The sequence below is a fragment of the Hemicordylus capensis genome, chromosome 1, assembly GCF_027244095.1.
Source record: "Hemicordylus capensis ecotype Gifberg chromosome 1, rHemCap1.1.pri, whole genome shotgun sequence".
NCBI lineage: Eukaryota > Metazoa > Chordata > Lepidosauria > Squamata > Cordylidae > Hemicordylus > Hemicordylus capensis.
Window position 1 is genome coordinate 86,917,419 of NC_069657.1, and position 25,576 is coordinate 86,942,994.

Here is a 25,576-nt window from a genome sequence, read left to right on the forward strand (position 1 = left end):
TAGATCAGGAGCCACAATAACATTTCTAGCAGCTGTGGGAATGGTTTCAGCAACACATAGGGCTCTCATTTTTCTCTATGATGAGCAGAAACCAAGTGAATGGAAACTTCTGAAGAAAAAGGGGTTGCTTTTCTGAGTAGGTTCTTTGAGTAAACCATAACTTAGATGATTGTGAATGAGCCCAGAAGAGTTGTGGGCTTGTTTCACCCTCCCTTCTCTTTCTTTTTTGCACAGAGGACTGTGTTGATAAGTACCTCCTTTTAATCTTAAACTCACCACAGCTCCACATTATCTGAACTTGGAAACTGTGGTTAATTTCAACTGTGGTTTGCTCACAAATCAGGATCTGAACCCACAGTTACATAGTTAAGACTAACCACAGTTCCACAAGTTCAGATGACATTTCCCATATTTCTGCCTGTCCTTTCCCGTAATAATTTTTAACCTCCTAGACAGATGACTACAACTACTATTTATATACCACTTTTCAACAGAAGTTCTCAAAGTGATTTACAGATAAAAATAAATAAATAAGATGGAGTTGCAGTTAGTTTAAAATTAAAGTGAAAAAGTGAAACCTTCTCCTATGATGAACAAAATATGAGGATAGGGGAGGGGAGTGGGGCTGTGGCACTGCCATACTCATTTATGATAATATACTCTGTGCTTTAGATCATAGTCTGAACCTACTAGTTTAAACCATGGCTGCCTTAGCTGACTGTCTTAAGTCACCCTTTAGTTTTGGATGATACAAGGACATTTTGCAGCAGGTACCATCTTGAAAGAGGGATTCCCTGTGGGTGAGAGAATGCTGCTGATTGTCTGGCCATTCTGTGGCAATCCATTCTGTGTGTGGTGGATTCTCCCCGCACCTCCTCAAGTGCAGGGTGGGAAAAGGACAACCACAATTGGCTGGGAGGTGGCAAGGAGGCAGAGCTGAGCAGCACACACTGCACCAGCTCCACTCCAGCTGACATTCAGCTTTGGTGGCATGCCTCCCACTCACCCTAGAGTGGATGTGGCTTTGTTGGTTATCTTTTTGGGGGCTGGGTAGGGACTTTTGGGTCCTCATGGACTGGCACGTTCAGGGATTTTTATTTTATTTGTGCTTATCTCACACTGCTAGTCTTAGTTGATTTGCTTTTCTTGGTCACAACTGTCAGGAGCAGCATGGGTCTCTTGAAACTTTGGTTAGACAGGTGAGCACCAGCAGGTATGTATGACAAATACGTGCCTGCGTACCAAAGACTCCAAGGCCAGCCCTAGAGGCTTCGTGGGCTCAGGGAGTCCTTTCTGGGGGTTTCTTAACTTGGAACCATTGCCGGCCTCAAAGGCTTTGCAGCTTGGGGTTGGCAAGGTTTCCACAGCCTGCACCTTGTCATTGCTTGATTGGCTAGGACAACGGATCTTAGGACTGGGGCATCACTCTGAGCCCCGGTGCATTTGCCCAATAGATTTAAGCAAGAGGACCAGAGGGGCTTTACCTTAGTGTGGACCCATGCTGCTAGGGGTGGAGCGCCATTGCAATGTTGTATTACTCATTCAATAAAGTTGTGATCCTTTTCTTCCTATTTCTGCCTCACGTCTTTGTGGGTGTGGGGGCAAAAGGCAAGGCCATTTCTCCATTGCTCAGTGCCTTATAACTCATTCTTGAACACACTGGTTGACATAACAGGCAGCCCTACATTGACGCTAGAGACCTAACAGGGCTACTGCACAATTTGAAAGGCAGTGCGATAGTGTTGCATGATGGAGCTGCTGTTGAATGTCCTAACATTGCTTCTGGGCAGTCACAAACCACTACTTTTATTGTTTCCAATGGACATTTTTATTACTGCACAGATATTTCATAATGCTTGAACCAAGCATTTTCCTTTGATAATCATGAAGCAAGAAAAACTTCACAATCATGGCCAGTATGTGCAAGAAGGTGGGACTTAGTCCATATGGAGCCCCTGGTGGCGCAGTGGTAAAACTGCTGCCCTGTAACCAGAAGGTTGCAAGTTCGATCCTGACCAAGGGCTCAAGGTTGACTCAGCCTTCCATCCTTCCGAGGCCGGTAAAATGAGTACCCAGAATGTTGGGGGGCAATATGCTAAATCATTGTAAACTGCTTAGAGAGCTTCCAGCTATAGAGCAGTATATAAATGTAAGTGCTATTGCTATATAATGTATAGGGGTGTTACTCTCCCAATCCCATAGAAACTATGTTCAAAACTATGTTCAACTATGTCAAATACTATGTTCACAACTATGTTGTGAATCGCCCTGAGCCATTTTGGAAGGGCGGTATAGATAGTACACCTCTAGACCACACCTTAAATCCACATTTGTGTTTCTGATTATGCACAAGGTATATGTGTATGTGGTCTAGAGAACCCAGATCTCAAGACAGTGACTTGGAGGAGTCCTTTAGATATGAGAATCAGGAGGGAGTTGTTCCAGATTTCATTGGGTCTCTGAGCTCAACAACATCAGAGTCCAAAGGGAACAGACCTCAAGACTCCCTGAAACAGAAAATGTGGAAGATAGCTTTGCACCCAAGAGGAAATGAATGTGAGTGCAGCAGCGATCCTGAGGCCTTATCCTTAGCCCTTCCATAATCCTTCAATTCCTATGAAGGGTTTTGAAGTTATCTCTGCCTGAAGCAGGAGGTTATATAGTGATGGTGGGATGTGAGGCTGCAAACCAGGCCCTGCCCCTTTAAGTTCTCTCCCACTAGATTTGGGGTAGAACTAGAGGTTATAACAGCAGTAACCCTTAAGGATGAGGTTTGTAGCTCAGTGGAAGAGAATCTGCGTTGTATGCAGAAGGTCCCAGGTTCAATCCCTGGCATCTTCAAGTAGGTCTTGGAAAGCCTCCTGCCTGAAACCTTGGAGAACCGCTGCCAATCAGAGTAGACAATACTTACTGAGCTAAATGGACCAATGGTCTGACTCAGCTTCCCATGTTCCTAAGGGCTCAGCTCATCGGTAGTCTTTGCTGGGACAATGTATCCAATTGCCTAACTATTGCAGAATTTGCTTTCAACAACCTGGTATTTCTGCTCCATTCATAAGCCACTTCACGCCGGGCATCTCCATAGGCCTGTATAGCCCCAAACCTGAACCACGAAGGAGGGGTCATTAGAGCAAACATTCCATATGTGACACATCCCTTATTCTGCAGCGGATACACCTTAAACCTCTACACCACATTTTCTTTATTTTGAAAGTATTTGAAATTTCAAAGTGCATGAACTTTGATAGCTCTGTAGAGAAAATGAATTTTGTGCCCAAGTCATAATTTACAGTACAGACCTATTGTCTTGATCATATGTTCCATGCACAAGAGTGAGCCTGAGAACAAGTCCATCTTCCAGAAGGTCACAGTTTAGATAGGACCATCTTTTACCAAGTCAAAGCATCAAGACAGCAGCTATAAATGATGATGCTAGATATTAATTGCGAACTTCCAACTTTGATAAGCTGCCTCGTATACAACATGGCTATTTCTGGTTGTACTATAACAAAAGAGTCCTTGATGCTTCTTAGGTCATAACATTGTATAGCTGATCAGATGCAATAATTGCCCCAGCATCATTTCCCTGAGCCCGGTACAAACCTGGGACCCCTCATAGCTGTACAGAACATGGGACCTCTCACCACTGCACAAAATACCTTGTCTGCTGTGAAAAATTTCAAGACTGATTGCTATCCTTTAACAATTTACTTAAGCTCCTTATTTTTCTGGTTGCCCAATGTGTTTTCGTAGCCAATGATATGTATGCATATTAATGATACATGGGCAACAAAGACCCTTTAGGAGCTGTTCTCTGTACCTACAATCTGTGTTAGTTCTACGTAGAGATCAGAGGCCTACGTAATTTACTCACATATTTTCTGGGTCTTGTAAATGCAATCAGCAACCAAAGTTGTACACAAGCCACACAATCACATTTGTGTGGGACAACAACTCTTGTTTCCAATGGCCATAACATTACACAAGCACAACTGCACAATTTTATGTATTAGTGCAAGAGCACTCTTGCACACAGTGCTGGTATTGTTTTAGACACCAGGCATATAACAAGGTATGTACCTAATCTTAAACAAAGGCTGAATGCATAAAAGAAGATCAAAGGTACAGTATACAAAACATGTATTTATTATTTAATATTAATATAATAATCTAGAAACCTCAATCAGTAAAAGATATTTTATTTATTCATTCATTCATTCAATTTCTATACCAAAATATTCCAAAAATGGCTCAGGGCGGTTTATACAGAGAAATAATGAATAAATAAGATGGCTCCCTGTCCCCAAAGGGCTCACAATCTAAAAAGAAACATAACATACACACCAGCAACAGTCACTGGAGGTACTGTGTTGGAGGTGGATAGGGCCAGTTGCTCTCCCCCTGATAAATAAAGAGGATCTCCATGTTTAAAAGGTGCCTCTTTGCCAAGTTAGCAGGGGAAATCAGATCTCATAATCATTGAGATATGCTCAATGATTATTCAATACAGAATCAAAAACTATTATTTACAATATATAATCACTTATTTTAATAAAATCTCTTCATGATTTGAAGTGTATGTGGCCATACACTCTGATTAACTTGTGAATCTTTTATCTTTATAGGATATGCCATAGAACTGATTTTCGCCAAACTTGTTTCAACTCAAAAGTCTTCTTCAATGGCTTCCTTTTACCAGCTTATCATTACTACAAAGAGCTGTAGACAAGATCCATTTTAGTAAAGTTAACAAATATATACATAATGTATTGTTAGCCCCCACTTCCAGGGCTGTCTTGCTCATTTCCGGGGCTGCCTCACTGGCCCCTTTCTTCACCCCACAGGCTTCTGGGTCAGGGAGCCTGCTGCCTACTGCTGTGGGGCAGAGAAGGGGCCAGCAAGGTGGCCCCAGAAATGGGCAAGACAACCCCGGAGGCATGGATTCTTGGAACCCATGTGCCCTACTACAGCTCTGCCCCTGGGCCTTATTCAGAACTCCATTTATTATAAAGCCTTCCTTAGAAATATAATCTGCCATCTGTTCTTAACTCACCCCTCCTGCGAACCAATAAATATTCTTGTTGTCTGGGAGCTTAATGCTGCCACTCCTCTATAAAAAACAATCTTGACATTATATTTGTAATAGGGCTTATCCTAGACATTCATTCATTTGAAAAATCCTAGACAATTTAAAACAAAACTAGCTGACTTGATGCAGAGCATCTGCGCCTCAAGTTCTCCCTGACTCTCCCCCCCCTTTAGCCCCATTTCATTCTCCATTTTCCCACCCCAGTTCATTCCCACCCCCCACCCTCCCAGTTTGTTCTCCCTCCGCGGCCAAGCTTCTCCTCTCCGCCACTTCCAAAAATCCTCAGTTTCAACCACTAACTATTCGCTGCCATCTAGTTCACGGCCGCCTTTCTTCCCCGCCCGCCTCCACTGCTGTTTCCCCTCCAGGCCAGCCTCCACAGCCGTCCCCCCCCCCACTGCTTCGCCCGCCCACCTGCTGCCGTTGCTGCCATTTTCCTCCCACCCACCCTCTTCTGCCCACCTGCTGGCTGTGCCACCGCTCACTAGTATTTTGTTTCCCTGCCAGCCGCCGCTGCCATTTCCCCCACCCTCCTGGCCCTCCCATCACTATCCCGAATTCTCGCAAGAGCTGCCATGCATGGGAATAGCAACGGGTATGCCTAGGAGAATTAAATATATAGCTTGTAAGGTATCAGCTTACCAAGTGGGATCTATAGCTGCTGAGAAGTGAATGGCCTACCACTTTGCTACAACAGCTTGAAATTTCACAACTTTCATACTTTTTCTAAGACGTATCCACCTGTTCTCTAACTGTCTAACATGATCTTGATGTCCTTTTCTTAAAAAGGCAGTAGTATCTTGTGCATGAGCTATCACAGGTATGCTTAATCAGTGCTGCCCCATCTACGTAATTCAGTTCCATAGTTTATGTCTTAACTTCAATGTATATTAGGAGGTTAGTGTGTACGTTCCGCACCCTCTGAGTATTTGCTTGACATTAGTCTAATATGGCTGGAGTTATTTTATAAATATAAACTATGGAATTCAGTTATATAGATGGGATGGCACTGGCTTAGCATACTTGTGATAGCCCATGCACAAGAGACTAAGTACTGCCCTCTATTGGATAATCACTGAGCATTTCTTTTAGTGATTGAGGTTTCTAGATTATTATTATTATTATTAAGTAATAAATATATTATATGTTTTATATACTGTAGCTTTGATCTTCTTTTATGCATTCATTGTTTTAAGACACCAACAGCAATGGGTGGTGCAAAACAACCCACTATAAGCTATGTGGCATGTCGGCCAGTATTCCAAATGTAGCTGCATCATAGATGAATGTAAGCATATTATGAAATCTGCTGTCTTATTTTCAGTCCATTTCCTAAAAACACTGAATCTGCCTTCTTTACCACCACCATACAATGAACTGAAGTTTCCACTGAGATCTCATGATCCTAAGATCTCTTTGCACACTGAACCTTATTTGCCACTTTGTTGCCACTTGTGCCCACCCAGTTGGAGAGATCATTCTAAAGCTCTTGGCACTCTGCTTGGTTTTTCACTGTCGAACAACTTGATATAAATTGAAAATATGGTCACCTCTCTACTCACCACCCTCAACTCCAGGAAACATATGAACAAGATAAATAGCATTGTTCCACCCTAAAGGGATCCCATCTTTCCAGTACAGGAAAGGTCTCAACCCTCTCTTCCTGTTGTTTAGCCAGTTACTGATCTATCAGAGGACCGGTTGTCTTAATACATGACTGCTGTTTACTTGGGAGCCTTTGGTGACTGATTTTGTCAAAAGCTCTTTGAACATCCAAGAATATAATCACCGGGGTCAAGAAATGTTAACCCAGTTCACCAGCTGGACAAAAATCTTACTGGTCAGATGGTTCCTCAAGCTATGTTGGTACATGTGTGCTGTTGGGAAGCAGCTACACCAGCCTGCAACATTGCATAAACACAATCATATCTGCTTACATGGGAGAAAGCCCCACTGAATTCAATGGGACTCACTTCTCAGTTTGAAATTTTTAATTGTTTAGATTTTATAATTGCTGTAATTTTTGAATGTGTTACACAGGGTAGATTTTTAATTCTTGTTTTAACAGCTGTTCTTGTTTGCTTTTGTGAACTGCCTGGAGCCTCTGGAGTCAGGCGGTATATAAATTGAATAAATAAATAAACAAGATTGTACTGTAATTTAAATACTATGTTGTCAATGAATCTGCTGTAAACAAGACACACAGACACCCCACTTTGAAGCAGTCCTCCAATCAATGGTGTTTTGTTGGTGGTGGTTGGTTCGGGGGGAGCTCCCCCCCTTATTTTTAAGTGCAGATACAGCCATGGAGGAAAGCAAAGGAAGAGAGGGGCTGTCTCCATGATTGGGCTCTGCTTATAGGGAAAGCCCAATCGCCAAGGCAAGCACCCACCCCGCAAACTGCTTTTATCTGTAGCCACCATGGAGGAAAGGTGGTCAGATGCACTTGCCTCCGTGACTGGGTTCTCCCAGTAAGCAGAGCACAGTTGTGGAGGCAGTTTCTCTCCCCCCTGTCTTCTTCCACAGCCTGGGTCCAAGCCTCAATGGGAAAAAACAGAGGTGGGGGATTAACTCCGTGACTGGGTTCTGCCTACGAGGAGAGCACAGTCACGGAATAAAGTGCCTCTGACCTGCTTTCCACCATGGCAGCTAGACGCAAGGAGAAAAGCAGTATGGGAGTACTTGGCTTGGCAACCTGGGCTCCCTCCTTAGGCAGAGTCCAGTCACGGAAGCAGCCCTCCTTTCCCTCTGCTTTCCTCTCCCACAGATTGGATACCTCCGTGACGGTTTGTATCTAAGCCACAGAAGAAAGCAGAGGAGGAGGGAGGACTGCCTCCATAAGTTACTGGGCTCTCCCCCACCCCCAGCCCAGTGAATACCGGCAACCACTGCCTCTATTGCTTTCTCCTTCCCACTTCGTGCCTCTCTGGCTGCATCTACACTGGTTCGCCTTCATTTTGGACTCGTCAGTGACGGGTATCCGAGCCCTGATAATCACCCCAATCCACACACTTGTTGACACTCTCAAAGAGCTCCAAAGACTGGGGAGGCAAGACTTCCCTTTGCAGAAGCTATGCTGATTCATTTTCTTTATATGCTTAATAATTCTATCTTTAATAATGTTTTCTATGATTTTAATTGAGAACAGATGTTAGGCTAACTGGCCTTTAATTTCTTGACTTCTCCCAGATTCCTTTTTAAGAGCTGGCATCATGCAGACCACTTTCCAATCCTTCAGTGCAGGGGGTCAATTTTGGTGACAACCTGCTTTTGCAGAGGTGGGTGTGTGTGATGAGCAACTTCATACTCTAAGAACAATTGGATGTATGCCATCCATATCTGGTGATCTGTTAGTTTTCATATTGTCTTAGAACTTAATTTCTTATCATTTCTAAGTCACAATACTAAGAAATATAAACAAAAGTGCACATTAGTCAGAGGTGTATACATTTGGTACGTTAAAAAATAGCTTAATAAAATGGAAGCTGATATTTCCACAGATTTTAAATGCTGTGCTCAGTAAAACATTGATGCTTGTGCACTGTGAACATTGGATTGCACAACACACAGCAGCGTGGTGTAGTGGTTAGAGTGCTGGACTAGGACCGGGGAGACCCGAGTTCAAATCCCCATTCAGTCATAAAACTAGCTGGGTGACTCTGGGCCAGTCACTTCTCTCTCAGCCTAACCTACTTCACAGGGTTGTTGTGAAAGAGAAACTCAAGTATGTAGTACACCACTCTGGGCTCCTTGGAGGAAGAGCGGGATATAAATGTAAAATAATAATAATAATAATAATAATAATACTCTTAATCAAATCAATGCTAACAGTTTCTGGAGTAATTACAGTATGCCTAGATGACAGAATATGGAGGAGTCCAGTGCTTGTCCAGGATTTATTGGTGTGCTTTGTGAAGAGGTGAAAAAATACAGACTGACATCCTGACTGATGCTGTGTGTGTGCACATTAAAAAGGTATGAATTCACCACTAGCACCCTTGCTTCTGAAGCACAGATGCTCATGTGTGTGGTGAGAAATTTTCAATAACCCAACCCTCCCCGCCCCCATTCCCCTAGAAGCACTGTGAGATTCAGAAGTAGGTCCCTGAGCAACCCTCAGGAACCTACTTTCAGGCCACACAGAGCGCTTCCAAGGGAAGGAGGGATCAGCTAAAATCACCCCACGCCCCGACGTGTGTGAGCACCTACCCTTCAGAAGTGGGATGCCAGCGCTGCACACATGCCTTTTTTTCACTGCACATGCACAGCATTAATCAAGATGTTGGCCATTGTCAGGAGAATTATATACAAGGCTGTTATGTTTTTAAGGATTTCAGCTGGTCACATCCAGCACACCTGATTTCCTATGAATAGCATATCCTCTCCACCACTTTGTTACACACCATATCATCATCAGTCAATTTATTTGTGTAGCCAATGACCATTACAAATTGCACATGATATGCAGAGAACTATGGCTTTTGCACAGATGGGCAATTGGTAGAAGGAGTATAGAGTGACAACCCTGAGCCATATTATATCTTTGCATACAGATTTTGCTTCCTACACTTTGGTTTAGCAGCAGTTAGGTCCCCATGCAAATATGCCCCGTAAGGCATAAGGAGCTGTCTTATCCAGAGACCACGTAGTTTAGTATTGACTAGCAACAGCTCTTTGAGATCTCAGGCACAGGAATTTCCCAGCCTTGAGATCCTTAATTGGGAGAGCTCAGGGAATGGATCAAGGACCTTAAGGATGAAGAGCAGCTGCTCCTACCACTAAGCTGTGACCCCTTCCCAAGATAGCTATTACACATAAGCCGGCGACTCCTTTTAACTGAACTGTGCCACTGTTTGGATCATTATTTTCCTTTTCCTTTGTCGCATGCCTGTATCACAGAACCATGTAGGACCAACAACTTGGGGAAAGCGATTTGAGGGGAGCACAGCTGAGGGCTGGCAAAGGAGGGCCAACTCAAGCTGCACCATACCAGGGCACAAGTAAGTAGACACTTCTAGCATCAAGAGCGGTGTGGCACCAACAGAATGTTCGTTAGGTTCTGATATGTGCTTTACAAGAACTATTTTCACATTTCAGGGCCACTTTACACATTAAAGTTGTGCCATCGAGTCGGTGCTGACTCCTGGTGACCACAGAGCCAAGTGGTTTTCTTTGGCAGAATACAGGAGGAGTTTACCAGTGCCTCTCCCGTACAGTATAAGATGATGCCTTTCAGCATCTTCCTATATCGCTGCTGTCTGATATAGGTGTTTCCCATAGTCTGGGAAACATATCAGTGGGATTTGAACCAGCAACCTCTTGCTCCCTAGGCAAGTTACTTTCCCACTGTGCCATTAGGTGACTTCATGCAAAATATTTTATACAAGGGAGAGCCACATGATAGAGGCAGAGGGAAGAAAGGAACCTCACAACTACATTCCTTTGCATTTCTCTTTCTTCCTTTTCCACACCCTCCCCCACACAAATATCATCACTGCTGGATCCAGTTGGGACTACAAGAATATGCCTTCATATTGGCTCTTTTCTCCCTTGCCAGAAGGACTGCTTCAGCTCTTCAAGCAAGGCAGGAAGGAGTCAATGGTGACTCAGTGAGTACTATCCTTAGAATCAGGACATTCCTGTCCTAACAGTCTAAAGCTAATGCACATGCACGGGTGTGTGTGTGTGTGTGTGTTCCAGTCACCCCTAAACAATTTATTTCGCAAGCTGAAGAAGCTTCACTGACAAAAACCCTTCACTGCCTCTGGGAAATACCCCCAAGTGTGTTGAATTGTGCATTCTTGACTGCAGCCCTTTGTCACATATACACAAATATGTAAAGCAATCCTTGGGTATTTTGCAAAGGGAAAAAGGTGCCACAAAAATGTACTGCCAGAGAACCCATTCAAGCAAAGAAGGATTCTTTCAATCCAATGCATCTGATTCCTATGTGTACATTAAATGAATGTACAGGATCTACATTAAATGTTTTCAGGATCCATTTTGTTTTTACTAAAATTCCAAGATGTGGCAACAGGAACCAGGTGGTATAAAACAAGGGCTGAGGATGACAGACAGACCACATAAACTGAGAATTAAGAAGCAGACTGTCTCTGAGCACATCCTCAGGCTACGAACTTGTTTTCAGTACCAGAACTTTTACGCATCTACTCATTTCTTGATTCAGCAACTAAAGGTGATGCGGCGCTTTTTATTGTTGCTACTGTAAACAATTAGGAGTCAGAAACCTATTGGAGAAATCTATTGCAAATCACCTTCTACACACACACACACACACACACACACACACACACACACACACACCCCTACCTTGAACACTGATATTGGATACATTCATTTCAACAGGAATTTTTTTGCTCATTTCTCTCTACCGTTTTAGGGCGTTGAATTTTTATCTGTTGGTCTTACTGTATGCATTGAAATATTTAATAGATGCTTGTAGCTGCTTTGAGACCCTCGTTTGGCTGACAAGCATGAAATAAACATTTCAGAAAGAAGTAATACATTAACACCTGAGAAAGCACAGCAGGTAAAGCACCCACCTCTCGTGAGGTTTCTGTTGATGGTCTCCTGAGACATGCTGTGCAGTCGCTTCATGTAATCCTCACTGTACCAGACCCTCAGCCTCTCCCCTGGCCGGATGTCCCGACAAGTCCGGAAGTAAATCCTCTCACTGTGCTGGAACGCCATCAGGTTCTGTTCCCTCTCTTCTCGGGATATGGCCACGTACCTGAGGAGAAGGACGGGGCAGGTCTTGACTTACAAGCAGGCTTAATCAAAATTAAACAAACCTTAGCCACAATCATGCCAGGGGTGACCTTCAGAGCAAGCATCGGATTGCATGAATAATGATATGCAAACTGACAGGGCTATAAGAAAATAACACGCACACCCAAGGAATATTAAATGGCTTCTTGAGAGCGGTATACCAGTTTCTGCAGGGGGAGAGACTTAATTACTGTACCATTAATATCGCAACAATGTTTAACCACCTAGAAATGTATACATGTTTGTAAAGTGCTTACAGATTTTCTAAATTACAGTTACTGGTCCCTTGGATGACAGCTTCTCTTTTCACCTCAGAAGCCACTCTCATTCCTGGAACCAAGAACTGCTCCTCACAAGAAGCCCTTACATGGAACATCTGCCAACAAGGCAAGAATTTAGAGCAGCCTCCATGCAGCAGTCGTACGATGAGCAGCATCTTGCAGTGTGTCTGAAAATTTTGCAAGCCCTACTGCTTTCCTTGGTAATATTTCTATTTCTTTGTGCCATCTAACTATGACATCCAAAAGGGGACAGTTGTGGCAAGCAGAGACTGAATTTCTAGAGTGCTATACTCAAGCTGTGACACGAGTTGTACAAAGAGTAAGGCTGTTGTCAAGCCACCATGCTGCTTCCACTGCAACAGTTCAAAACTAACGCCAGACAGTGAAAAAATTGTTTTCAGAGGAAAAATCTTATATACCGCCTCCTCCAAAGATTCTAGGCAGTGGACAACAATACCAATACCAATTTAAAAAAATAATTGAAGGGCAAACAGGTAGGTCTTAAGAAGGGCCTTAAAAACAGCTAAGGAAGGGGCTGAATAAATCTCGGAAGGGAAGTGTTCCAAAGAAGAGAGGTGGCCACAGAGAAGGTCCTCCTACGGGCCCGGGCCCAATACACACTGTTCTCTGAAGCAGGAAAATGCTGAATAAAGGGGGGGGGCACTATTTCTGATACTACAAATATTTATATACAGCTTTTGAACAGTTCTCAATGTGGTTTACATAGAAATATAAAGAAACAATCGTGAAATAAGATGGAAGGCTAAAGCTGAATTTATTTCTTCTTGAAGAAGAGCAGTTCCTGGAAATTCTTTACTTTAACAGTGGCAACAGCATTAGTTCTGAAACACACAGGCAGCTGCACTAATTTCACCACATCAGTTTTAGGGATTATCTACTGTTTAATTGCTAACTGATTGACTATATGCATACTACTTGTGAGCTGGTAACTCCTTACAAATTCAAATAAAAAGGCCTCATTCCATCTGTTTTTCCCCCAGTGAGATAATGAGACACAAACACTGAGCCAAGGATACTATTACAGGCTTTACAAACTCAGGAAGATATCTGAGCACTGTAGGATCAATCAAGAAGATTCAGGCAGCGTCCTTTTTGGCAATGAGCCTCCCATCCACCTCACTGCTAGACCAGAGTGAATTGTGGTTGCCATTCCAGCTAAAGAGCTCCCAAGATCCAGTCCTTCCCGCCGCCCCTCTGCAGCCTGATACAGTGGGTTTGCATGTGCTTGTTCAGAGTTACCTGGATTAATGTCTAAGGTGACTGGTGATGCCCTGGACTTATTCTGAAAAGATCGTTGCTTGTGTTTTTAGGAAACATGCCCGTGGAGATTTGAACCGGCAACCTTTTACTTGTTAGTCAAGCATTTCCCCGCTGCGCCACTTAAGCAAATACTTACCTATTGACCCTATTTACCAACTCTGGTACTGATCTCATGAGGCAGCTTACAGGTATGCAATCTGAAAAACTCTGTTTGTGGCGGGGGTGACAGAACAATGATATGTACTTGTAAAATATGTGTTCTTACAAACATGAAAATACTGTATGCACTTCCACACTAAACGTTTCAAAATATACATCCTTCCTTTGTTCAGTTTTGATGGGCTTGCAATCCTTAAATTGTCAAGAGTACCGGGACTATTTTGATCCTGGTCCCTAGCAGCACAGGTCTAGAGATACTACATAGTCTGTATGCCTGAAGACTTGCAGACTCCTGTGAGGAAGATCAGTGTCAGACCACAATGCCTGTGATTCTGACCATCTGAAGGAAATGCTAAGATTCCCAATGAATCCATAGTGTCCAAGACCTCTGGTGCCCCGTGAATTTCCACCCAAGACAGCAAAAATCACCCCAGGAGACTACTAAGTACTTCTGGGAGTGCAAGGCTCTCTGGGCCAAAGCAATGCTCCTTCTTAAAAAGCATGCAAGACCAAACGATGAGTTTTACACAGCATCGAGTCCGGACATTTGTGTTTTTTAAAAAATTAAATAGCAGCCATGAAGACCTGCTCAGGATTGGAATGTCAGCAAACAAGGAGGATTTTAAAAACACTTTCCTGCTATGTCACAGCACCAAAGAAAATCATATCCCCAAAGGAAGCTTCTAAAGCATACAGTATTAAATTATGCATTTAACATAAATATAATTTGGCCCTTGGTCATTTGACCTAGTAAGGGATGGGGTTAGGCAGTCATTAAGGACTGCATTAGGAAATAAGGCTGAAGCTGAAGTCTGCACTTAGAGCAACACCTTCTTTCCCAGAGCTCTCTTTGGTCCAGCTTCTAACTCTGGCCTAGTTCTCAAGGATGTGGTAAACCTGAGTTTGATGCCTGCCCCAGCTTAGCTGCAGGTGGTTAATGCTCCTCCCTAGGAACGGTGTTCCTAACACACGAAAAAATTTAGCAGAGACAGAGCTAGGCTACAACCCTTCTCTCCAGCATCTAGTGCTCTGTGTTGCAATACGAGTAAGTGTGGAGCAGCATTTAGTCACGTGCAAGCCCAGCTGAAGTCCAAATTGGTATAGACTAGATATAGTATATGCACTGCCAAAACAAGCACAACTAGATATAATTTTACCACTTCCTTGAGAACCAGACCTGTCTTGGCTCCCTGTTGCTTTGCACCCTATCTTGATTTGCCACTTGTTCTCAGAATGGGGGCATCTTTATGCTACCTTGATGTGTGAGCACTTTAAGATATTCCCCCCAGGGGATGGAGCCACTCTGGGAAGAGCAGAAGGTTCCAAGTTCCCTCCCTGGCTTCTCCAAGATAGGGCTGAGAGAGATTCCTGCCTGCAACCTTGGAGAAGCCGCTGCCAGTCTGTGAAGACAATACCGAGCTAGATGGACCTATGGTCTAAATCAGTATATGGCAGCTTCCTATGTACCTGCCATTGGCCGTCTTCTTGCTACCAGCAAAGCTTGCCAAAGGCACTCCTAATGCCCTGCAGCCTATTGGAACAGGAAATGGATCCTATCATTAGCAACATATTAGCTGCAGCAGCCTAGGGAACATTCCAAGATATTGTTCAGGGGTTATTATTTATTTATTCATTCATTTATTTATTTATTTAAAATACTTATACCTCGCCCCTCCAGTGCATTACTGCTCAGGGCGGCTCACAACAATTCAAGATACAATAAAAGTCATAAAATTCAAGATACAATAAAAGTCATAAAATCAACTAAATTAAACAAAAAGGTTGTCTGATTAAAAACCATAGCCATTATTAGGTTCAAATCATCAAAGGTTATTTAAAAAAAACTGAAAATCATGAAGAGCTAAAGAACCTACCAGATATAAAAAATGGAGCACTAAAAAGCCTCCTTAAAAGGTGTGTTTTAAGATGGTTTTTAAAAACACTGAGGGAGGGAGCATGGCGAAGCTCTTCAGGGAGGGCGTTCCAAAGCCAAGGGGACACAATCAAAAGGGCCCTGTCTCTAGTCCCCACCAACCAGATCTCTGTTAGTGGCGGGGTCACAAGCAGGGCCTGAGATGAGCGGAGGGCCCTGGCAGATTCATATGGGTGAATGACAGGTACCTTGGCCCAAGCTGTGTAGGGCTTTAAAGGTCTTATTCATTTGAATATTTTTATCCAGATTTCCCAACAATTTTCTCATAAGTAGATTATAACAAGGACATAACACACAAAAATCAATGGCAATACTGCACAGCTACATTAAAAACTACAGTTGCCTATAGCCAAGTTATATACTTTGAAAACAACCAATTATTTGCAAATGTTCCTAGATGGCACCAGAGGCAGGCAATCACTCCCCCAGACAAATAATTTGCCCTCCTCACAGCTACCCCCATTGCTGAACTTCTGTGGTATTGTTGTGTGTGTGTGTGTGTGTGTGTGTGTGTGTGTGTGTGTGTGTGTGGTGGGGAGGAACTGAGGATACTTTCTACATAGCCAAAGTGTTTTTCTTTATCAGCTATCTACAAGGGAGGCGCGCGTGCGTGTGTGTGCGTGTGTGTGTGTGTGTGTGTGTGTGAGTGTGTGAGAGAGAGAGAGAGAGAGAGAGAGAGAGAGAGAGAGAGAGAGAGAATTCATGCATGTGCACAGTTCTCTCCTGCTCAAGCTTAGGATGAGAGCATTAATGGGAAATACACATTTTTCTTTCAGAAATATAACACGTAGGATAAAGTTTCCCCTGCATCTCTGAAATATGCATTATCCCTTCTCTAAGAAAAATGCTATAATTCCCCCCTCCAAATTACATTTTTCTTAGAAATTATCAAATCATCTCCCATCAACCTCACTAGCGCTAGTACAAGTAGGAGCCTACTGATCTGCATACCTATAGAAGTAAAGGGCATATGATAGGTAATGGCAGGCACCAGGGGCTTCTGGGAGAAAGAGTAAGGAACCGAGTGCTAACACAGTCAAGGCCAACCACCTTCCAGCTAGCTACTGCCTTTTTCGGAGGAGAAAGAGGCATAAAACTGGCTTGCTATGGCAGCCTAGTAGAGTAGTTATGAAAAAGTAATAGTATCTTCAAGATAGCAAAAAAGATCTGAACATCATGCCTTTCCAGATGAGTGCCACTTGTGGGTATTATGATAGAAAGATAGATATTTTTATTTTGGTCATTGACCAGCTTGTGGGTATTATGGACAATGGAGATATATGAATGTCAAAACTATTATGTGCTTAATACAGAATAAAATGCCTCAGAGCTCTTGAGCACAAACTTCAAATACAATTGAAGAAGGAAAGCCAATGATCCAAACAAGAGTCTGAGTTGAAGTTATATATATATTTATTGTTAACAAAAATAGTCAAATATAATTTTCCATCATATATAAGAAATATGGGTAAGCACATCATTACGATCCAACAGGGGCACGTAAAACATGCCAGGTTTAAACAATCACACACAAAGAAGCATCCCTCGTTGGATGATACATCAAAAGCATTTCAAAGAGCAGAGCACTCATCCCTTGTTGCTAATTTCCCACAGAAAAAGTACATTGTGGGATATGCCTTCATCAGCACAGATTAGTATAGAGAAACACATTAACAACTTGTATTCAACATGTCTCAAGTTTTAGACTTCTTATCGTGCTGTAAAGGAAAATAGCCCCGATCATCCACCAGAAAGCTCAGTTATCCAAGTTCTGAAAACCTAGAAACTCTGAGCATCTTGACCTCTTATAAAAGGTTAGTGGTAGTTGAGAATGCTAACTTTTATTTTCGTGGCTCAGACACCAGCAGTGATTGTCCTGTGCTGTTCCTGTAGTTCTATCAGCATCATCTGACAAAAGTTTGGCAGAGAAAAGCTGAGCAACCTTAGTCGTCTTACAGGCCTGGAAATACACAAGACATTTGGTTTTCAACTTCCATTAGTAAGTAAGTGCCATTCTCATTTATTTAACATATAGAGTACCATAGATGCACATGGTATTTTACAGAGTTAACTACCAAAAAAAGACAGGTCCCTTACCCAAGGAGCTTACAATCTACACTGCTTTGCATGGAGCAAGATCTATTTACTTCAGTGATGGAATACTTTGAGGGATCAGATTCCAGAGTCTGCATATTATTTCCTTCACATACATTTGCAATCCGGATGCAATATCTGTTTCTAAGTATGCTGCAGTCCTATGCCCACTGTTAGGCAGTAAGGAACGGAGTCCCACTGAAGTCAGTAAAACTTACTTCTGAGTAAAGATATATAGGATTGTGTTAATTCATGCAATAGTGATCCACATATCAATCTTTATGGTATGGGTTTTTCTCCCATGTAGCTAGGCAATAACACTAAAGATGTGTAGATTCTTCTGCAATAGTCATGTGATAGTAGAACTGAAACATCTCCAAAGCAACAGCTGAGCCCTAACAGACCTGGCTAAACTACATTCTTTTTAACCTACTAAAAAGTCAAGTAATATTATTCAGGCAATATGTGATAGGCATATGTCTCAATTTGCCCTTCACTATGTTAAGTAGTAAGCTGGCATAAGAAAACAAACACTAGCAAGAGAACAAGGAGGTTAAAAGACGGCATCTTGCTTGCTGTAGTCTACAGACTTTCTGTTGAAGTCAAGATAATTACACTGGTGTCAAAGCCAGCACTTGAGCATGCTCCAAATATCTGCAAAATCCATTTTTCCCAGCTCACATAAGGTGGAGAAGAGGAGGTACATGGCCTTTATGGGGTGGGCGGGATCCTCTCAGACGTAGACATATGATGCAGTTAGACTGAACCCTTATCCAAAACATGCCACTTGCAAGTTAAGTCCAACTGATTTCAGTATAACTTACTTTCAAGTTACTTCCAAGTTCTACTTCTAGAACTCATTTTTACGTATGGTATTACCACATTCTGCCAAGCCATTCTCTCTAAACATTAAGTAGTTAACACCTTCCAGAATGGGTGTTAATTTCAGAGCAAGACAAAAGTAGATGAAGCAATACAGCCTGTTTGCAAGCTTTGTAACTGGATATATTTCTCCCTAGTTTGGGGAAAACAATTCTTTTTTCCTATGTCATAGGAACATAGGAAGCTGCCATATACTGAGTCAGATCATAGGTGCATCTCGCTCAGTATTGTCTACACAGACTGGCAGCGGCTTCTCCAAGGTTGCAGGCAGGAGTCTCTCTCAGCCCTATCTTGGAGATGCCAGGGAAGGGACTTGGAACCTAGATGCTCTTCCTAGAGCGGCTCCATCCCCTAAGGGAGCATCTTACAGTGCTCACACTTCTAGTCTCCCTTTCATATGTAACCAGGGTGGAACCTGCTTAGCTAAGGAGACAAGTCATGCTTGCTACCACTCCTTCGCCACATTTACCCAGCCTTAACATACAAAACTAAAGCCACAATAGCCCGTAACAGACAGACTATCTGTGTGAGCCTTTTACAGTTGTGAGAGCCTTCCAGTTTTTTAGAGCATATTTCATACTGTCATATTTAAAAGCAGAAGAGAAGAAAAGGGGATTGTTTCATTTTAAGTGCAATTATGTACATACAAAGCCTAAACAACATTTCCTGAGCACAAAAGGTCAAGGAAGCAACTCTAAGTGCACCTTGACAATGTAAAGCAGGCATTTCACCTTTTTTATTTTAAGTTATTCCACGGCTCCTTTTGCATGTTCTAGAAGCCAGATGCTATGCTTCCAAGGGCACAATGCAAAGCCTACTACTAAGATGGCATAATTTATACTACTCGTCAAAGGAAAATCCCATTGATCTTCCCCAATAAGCATGCTGAAGAACAAGTGCCAGTTCAGCATCATCCACTCTTTTAATAATCTAGAAGTGGTGCTTTCTCTTCCGTGACCTAGTAGTCGGAGCAAGGGGAGTCTGCTTGGGGTGACTTTGGTTAGTCTCAGCCTTAGGTTGAGAGGGTATCTTTGATACAGTTGTCTGCAAGTTAATCCCCTGGCTAGCACTAGATACCGGACCCTTATTCAAAGTCTGGAGTTCATCCTTGATTTTGGTCAATGTCTGGCACATCTGGCTGACTTGGCCAGTCAAGTCAGACATCCTCTGGCTAATCACATGCATGTTATTGGCCATGTCTCTGTGGATTGTCACCAGCTCTTGACAGAACTGCCTGAATAGTTCAGTCTGTTGGATGTGGGAATCAAAGAGCTGATGCTCAAAGCCAGCAAGTGGAGGGCTCTGGGTACATGGCCGAGGGGGCCTACAGGAGGGCTGGGGACATGGGTTTGGGTGCTTCATTTGCCGACTCTGGTTAATATCCAAGTGATCTGACAAAGATGAAGGGTGAAGAAAAGATGACACAGAGAGCTGGTCAGCTTCTTCTGTATCCCTCTGTAGCGATGAAAAGTGATGTTGTTGCGAAGGGCCTGGAACCTCCTCACCTTCATCCGCTTCAAACAGAAAAGAAACACCAGATTATTGCAAGAAGACGACTTTCCTTTGACAATGTCTACTTTAAGAGTTTAGGAAAAGCCAACATTTTATTGGAATTTTGGTAAAACTCAACAGCTTTTCTAGAACACTTGGTTGATTCCTTTAAACATAAAACAATGTCAATTTAAGAAACAGGAGGCAGCCTACTAATAATGAGAGAATCAACCTGGCAGAACGGATTACATAAACATGGGTACAATCAGAACACCCAGCTATATAACTGAGCCATATTATTAAAAGCCAACATCAAAAGATACTCTGACGGGCAAAGCTGAACATTTTAAGAAGTATCTTAGAGATGTGCAGATGGTAGGGCAGTTCAATGATCATCGTTCTCCTAACCTAATTTGGGAGCTGGGTGCATTCCCAATTTTTGATCATGTGTTCGATAAAGACAAGGTCAAAGGTGGGGAGCTTGAGAGTTAGTCAAGCCCTGACTGGGTAGGATGATTTTCCTGACTACTTCGTTCAGATGTTGGGGATGGAATCTGCATAGGGCACGCTCATCCTACCCAGCTAGGGTTTGACTGATGGACAAGCTCCTAGCCTCTGACCATGCTTTTATCTAACACACTATAAAAGATCAGGAGCTCCCGAACTAGGGTAGGAGGATTCTCTTACCCTAATGATGATTGTGTGAATTGTCCCTTGTGTGTTATACAACTAGAACAGTATAATGCACTAATGGGAACTACCTACCTAAAAACTACTAGTTTTAACTATTAATTAACTATGTTTTAATAAAGGAGAACCTCACTATACGTGGCTCCGCTAATCATGGTTTCACGTATTCACGGTTGACAAAAAAATATCCTACCTCATTATCTGTGGATACAAAAGGGTTAAAACACATGTATCCGCAGTTCCTAGAAGGCTGGAAATGACTACGGAGGTAATTTCCTGCTGCCATTTTGTGGTTTAGTCAGAAAAATGAAAAAAAGAGGAAAATATCCATGATTCCTCACCCATTTAGGACTTTTGGGTACAACTGCTGAACACCAGGAGAACCGCGGAGCATGGTAGGGCACTTTACTTGGTTTGTGATTTGCCCACAGTTTTTCGAAGATTGGGAACCTAACCCCCGCGGATCCCTTAGATTTCAATGACCCATTATCTGTGGTTGTGTTACATGCGGTAATCTGTGAGAACTGAACCCCCACAGATAATGAGGTCCACCTGTATGCAATAATTGGAACTAGGGATATGCACAGAACGGTATTTGCGTTCCGTTCTGAGCTCAAAATGGAACACAAATACCCAGAACATTCTGTCAAAGCAACCCTTGAAGCGGAGTCGGAATGTTCCGAGCACCACTTTGGATTCCAAAATGGTGCACTTGTGGCCTCTGCACACATGTGGAAGCCATTTGAGTGATGGTGACCACATAAATGGATGCCACGAGTGCCATTTTGGACTCTAAAATGGTACTCGGAACATTCTGACTTGGAACGGGATCATTCTGTTGTGAGCTCTGAACAGGTCCTTCATTTGAAGGATGTTCTGTTCCAAGCTCAGAACACTTGAAATGACCAGTTTCAATCTGGAACGTTCCACCAATAGAACATTCTGCACATCCCTACTTGGAACTAATTGCATCACTATTTTGAATTACTCCCCCTACTTCACACCAGTTGAAAATTATTTTTGTTGTTAAATAGGTCAAATAAAAGAGTTTACTGGAGTTTAAGGAATTTAGATATTTACTTCACTCAAATAATAATCTTCTTTCCTGGCCTGGACAATTGAATCCAGGTAGTAATCAAAGCAGGCAAGCAAACAGAAAATCCGTGCAGGCCTTTCCACTCCTCTAGTACAACTGATCTTTTCTTGGGTCAGCCTAAACTGATAGAATATTCTGAGTGTGGCCAGCCTCCTTTGAAATGCTATACACTGCACATATGCCTAACAACTAGCCATAGGAATGGAAGGGGGGGTGGAGGAGGGAGGGCATACCCTCTGTTGGCAACTGCAGGTATGCCTGTATTCTTAGTAACAGTTTTGGAATTTGTTGGTATTCATACAGAGTTTAGTGTGATAATAAATAAATATTTACTCCCTCCATGGCCCAAAAGTGATTCTTATTGTGTTGTCTACTGTGGTTCAGTTATGTAGCTTGAACAATTTTGCATGTAGTTCCAATTTATTTGCTCTTTATTGAGCAGGGGGAGAGTAACTGGCCACCCCCAGCACAGTACCTCCAGTGACTGTTGCTTGTGTCTATCTTATGTTTCTTTTTAGATTGTGAGCTCTTTGGGGACAGGGAGCCATCTTATTTATTTATTATTTCTCTGTGTAAACTGCCATGAGCCATTTTTGGAAGGGCGGTATAGAAATAGAATAAAATAAATAAATAAATAAATAAATAAATAAAATTATTCAATTCAGGCAAGAGCCATAGTTCAGTGGTAGAGTGCATGCTTTGCACACAAAAGGCCCCAAATTCAATTCCTGGCTTTTTCAAGTAAGGCTAAGAAAGATCCCTGTCTGAAACCCCGGAGAACTGCTGCTTGTCAGTGTAGACAATACTGAGCTAGTTGAACCAATGGTCTGAGTTAGTGGAAGGCAGCTTCCTAAATGAAAAGTAGTTTAACAACAGCACCTACTTATTGAAATTGCACATATTTTGCAGAGTAACAGTAAATTATATGGAGTACTATTGCTTTGAAGCAGGTTAACTGGTGATGGCTATTTGAGATATAAAATATCAGTAGAAAGAATGCTCTTCACAAATGTATACAAAAATGTAACAATGACTGAGACTTTACATAGTCTAATGACATGTTGATCATACATCAGAAGCCTCCAGGCTCAGAGCATAGGGTGGCAATTCCTATGCAAGGGGGGTATAACTGTACCCTTAAACCATCTCCAGCAACACTTGTATGAGGCCCATAGCTTATTTGAAGGGCACAGCCATTGCACATAGGGCCAGTTCAGAAAACATGTCAGAAACGAAAGCGAGTTTACCATATATTACCTACATTTTGGGACTGGTCATTGGATCATATTTCACAAATGTTAAAACAGGTACACTGGCACCTGTTTCCGAGCACAATTAAAAGTGCTGGATTTAACTCTTACAGGTTAGAACATGGGAACTTTGAGGATCATCTTCTCCCATATATACCTGCTTAAGTGTTAAGGTCATCTCAGTCCCCTCACCATCTGAAACAGGGTAGTTTGGGTAGTTGTGCCCCATGTTTGGAATTAAGCTTCTTTTCAGCATCAGGTGAAGACTTATTTATTTGCCCAGGCCTTTTAGCTCTTTTAGTCTTAATTGGTTTTAAGGCTGGTGTTTTATCTGCTCTCTGCAGTCTGTGTGCATGTGTGTGCGTGCGAGAGTCATTTTATTGTATATTGTGGTTCCAAAACCAGTCTTTTTTGGTGAGCTTCTCTGGGAGCCTTGCCAGCTGAAAAATGAGTTATCAGTTACTCTAAAGAAATAAATGCTTTGCAAACAGAAGATCCCAGGTATTACTACACAAAGGATTTCTGCAGTGAGGATGGGAAAGACCTCTGACAGAAATCTTGGAGAACTGCTGTCAGTTGGAGTAGACAACTATTGAGTTAGGTGGACCACTGGTCCAACTCAACACAAGGGAACTTCATATGGTACAAGTTACTGTGAGGGTGGTAGAAAGAGTAGCTCAAGAGCAATATGCTCAAAATCTAGAGGAGTAACACCAGTCATTACTAAAAAGGAAAGTTAAATTTCCCTGGAATCGTTATGACAATTACAGTTGTGTAGTGCCCAGCATCTAGAATGGCTACTAGTCTGCCCAAAGCTACTACAAGGTGATGGATCATAGCGCTCAACCTTGTTTAATTATTTTCTAATACCATACCATCCATATCCCAACAGAGCTAAAATTCCTAGGGTAAAGCATTGCCTGTTGTAAAAGGAATGAGGGAAACTCGCAGAAAACAAGTGGACAGTGGGTTGTCCACCATAACAAAAACCAGCTGCAGATCACTGCTATAAGCAATCTACCCAAAGCATAGAGCCAACTTGTTTCCAGAAGAGCAATGAAAAACAGTTCTTACCATACATTTTGATGCTTGTCCTGAATATAAGAAGATGCTTTGACTAGCTTACATACAAGCACAAAAGTTTGCCATGGAGAGGCAAGAGCTAGGGCTGGTTCACACACTCATAAAATGTGGAAATTCTTGCTAGAGCATGCCTGCATTGCCCCAAGGTACCATGTGAAATGGGATATTTATCACTGGTAGATTCTACAATGGGTAAAGTGGAAAACAGGGGTGCCACCAATATGAGCAATTCACGCAATACTTGCTGTGTATAGCAGCAGCAGTGGGCCCACCTAGCCACTCCTCTGTGTATACAGCTTGAACATATATTAGTCTTTGAACTAACCCTTAGTCAAAGGTGAGTTTGTGAGCTATTTTGGGTCAGAGATCCATTTTTTCACCACTTTTGTTAAATTGCTTTGAGAAAACTGCAGGTATAAATATTTTTTAATAATAATAATATATTGGATTCATTCACGATGGAGACTTGGTTCAAACTTTTGGTATCCTTCCTCACACGAAATGAGTGCATATATGTGAGTGTATATAAGAACTCCAAGTGTCCTCACATTTGCCACTCTGTAGGTGGGGAGCAGTCACACAATATCTACACTTTTTGCTGACCTTCCCAACATAACATAACCCCATACTACCACTCAATCTATTCCTAAACGAGGACTAAGGAAGGCAACAGATTGGGAAGAAGGAAGTACAAGAGGAAACTCTAATTAGAGAGCATGGCAGGGCAGTATGACCTTTTACAGAACACACATCTTTGTCAGAATTGATCTGTGCAGCAGGGGACAGAGGAGGAAAGGCAATACTTACAGCTGGTTGATGGGCTGTCAACCACGTCCAGATCCGCTCTCCGGAAGCCGTTCATCTGGCGTGACGAATGGAGCGTCGACTCGATGGCTCTCTCGTGGGCGGTCAGGACAATGGCCGAGGGCCTCCCCGTGCTGCCAGGACTGGAGAGGGACCTCTGCATGAACGCCAGTTTGTCTTTGGTCCTTCTCTTCATGTCATCCCATCTGTGCTTAACATCTTTTACAGACCTGGGGACATGGCTCACTGAAGTGATTTTTCTGGCTATCCCTTCCCAGATCTTGTCCCTGTCTGCGTGGGATAGACGTATTGTCTCCCTTCCAAACAGTCTGGCTTCGTTCCGGGTCACTTCAGTGACCAGAATGTCCAGTTCTTCCTTGGAGAACTTGGGCTTCCTCTTTCGTTCGGTCATGTTCCTTGGGTTCAATATCCCACAAAGTACAAATGGGTAAAAGGAAATCAATGTGAAGTTCCCATACTACTACAAGCAAGATACATGGCTGGATGTGCATTCACTTCCAGTTTGGTGGGCTTCCTCTCACTACCCACACAAAACTTTCCATATTTCCCCCTAAACATAGAAAGTGGTGACTGATTTACTTCTAAAATGGCAGTCATTAAGGTTCATTGTGGGGACGGACACACATACACCCC

The 25,576-nt window shown here is 42.7% G+C and overlaps 1 protein-coding gene across 8 annotated transcripts in view; it reads right to left on the reverse strand.

Annotated features, from left to right (window-relative positions):
• The window catches only part of PRDM11 (PR/SET domain 11), a 66,761-nt gene that overhangs the window by 13,542 nt on the left and 27,643 nt on the right, over positions 1-25,576 (reverse strand). For all 8 annotated transcript variants that reach the window (XM_053257474.1, XM_053257506.1, XM_053257485.1 and 5 more), the window contains one exon: positions 11,653-11,840. In XM_053257474.1, coding sequence (XP_053113449.1) covers positions 11,653-11,840 — 188 coding nt within the window. The remainder of the gene's footprint in view (positions 1-11,652; positions 11,841-25,576) is intronic.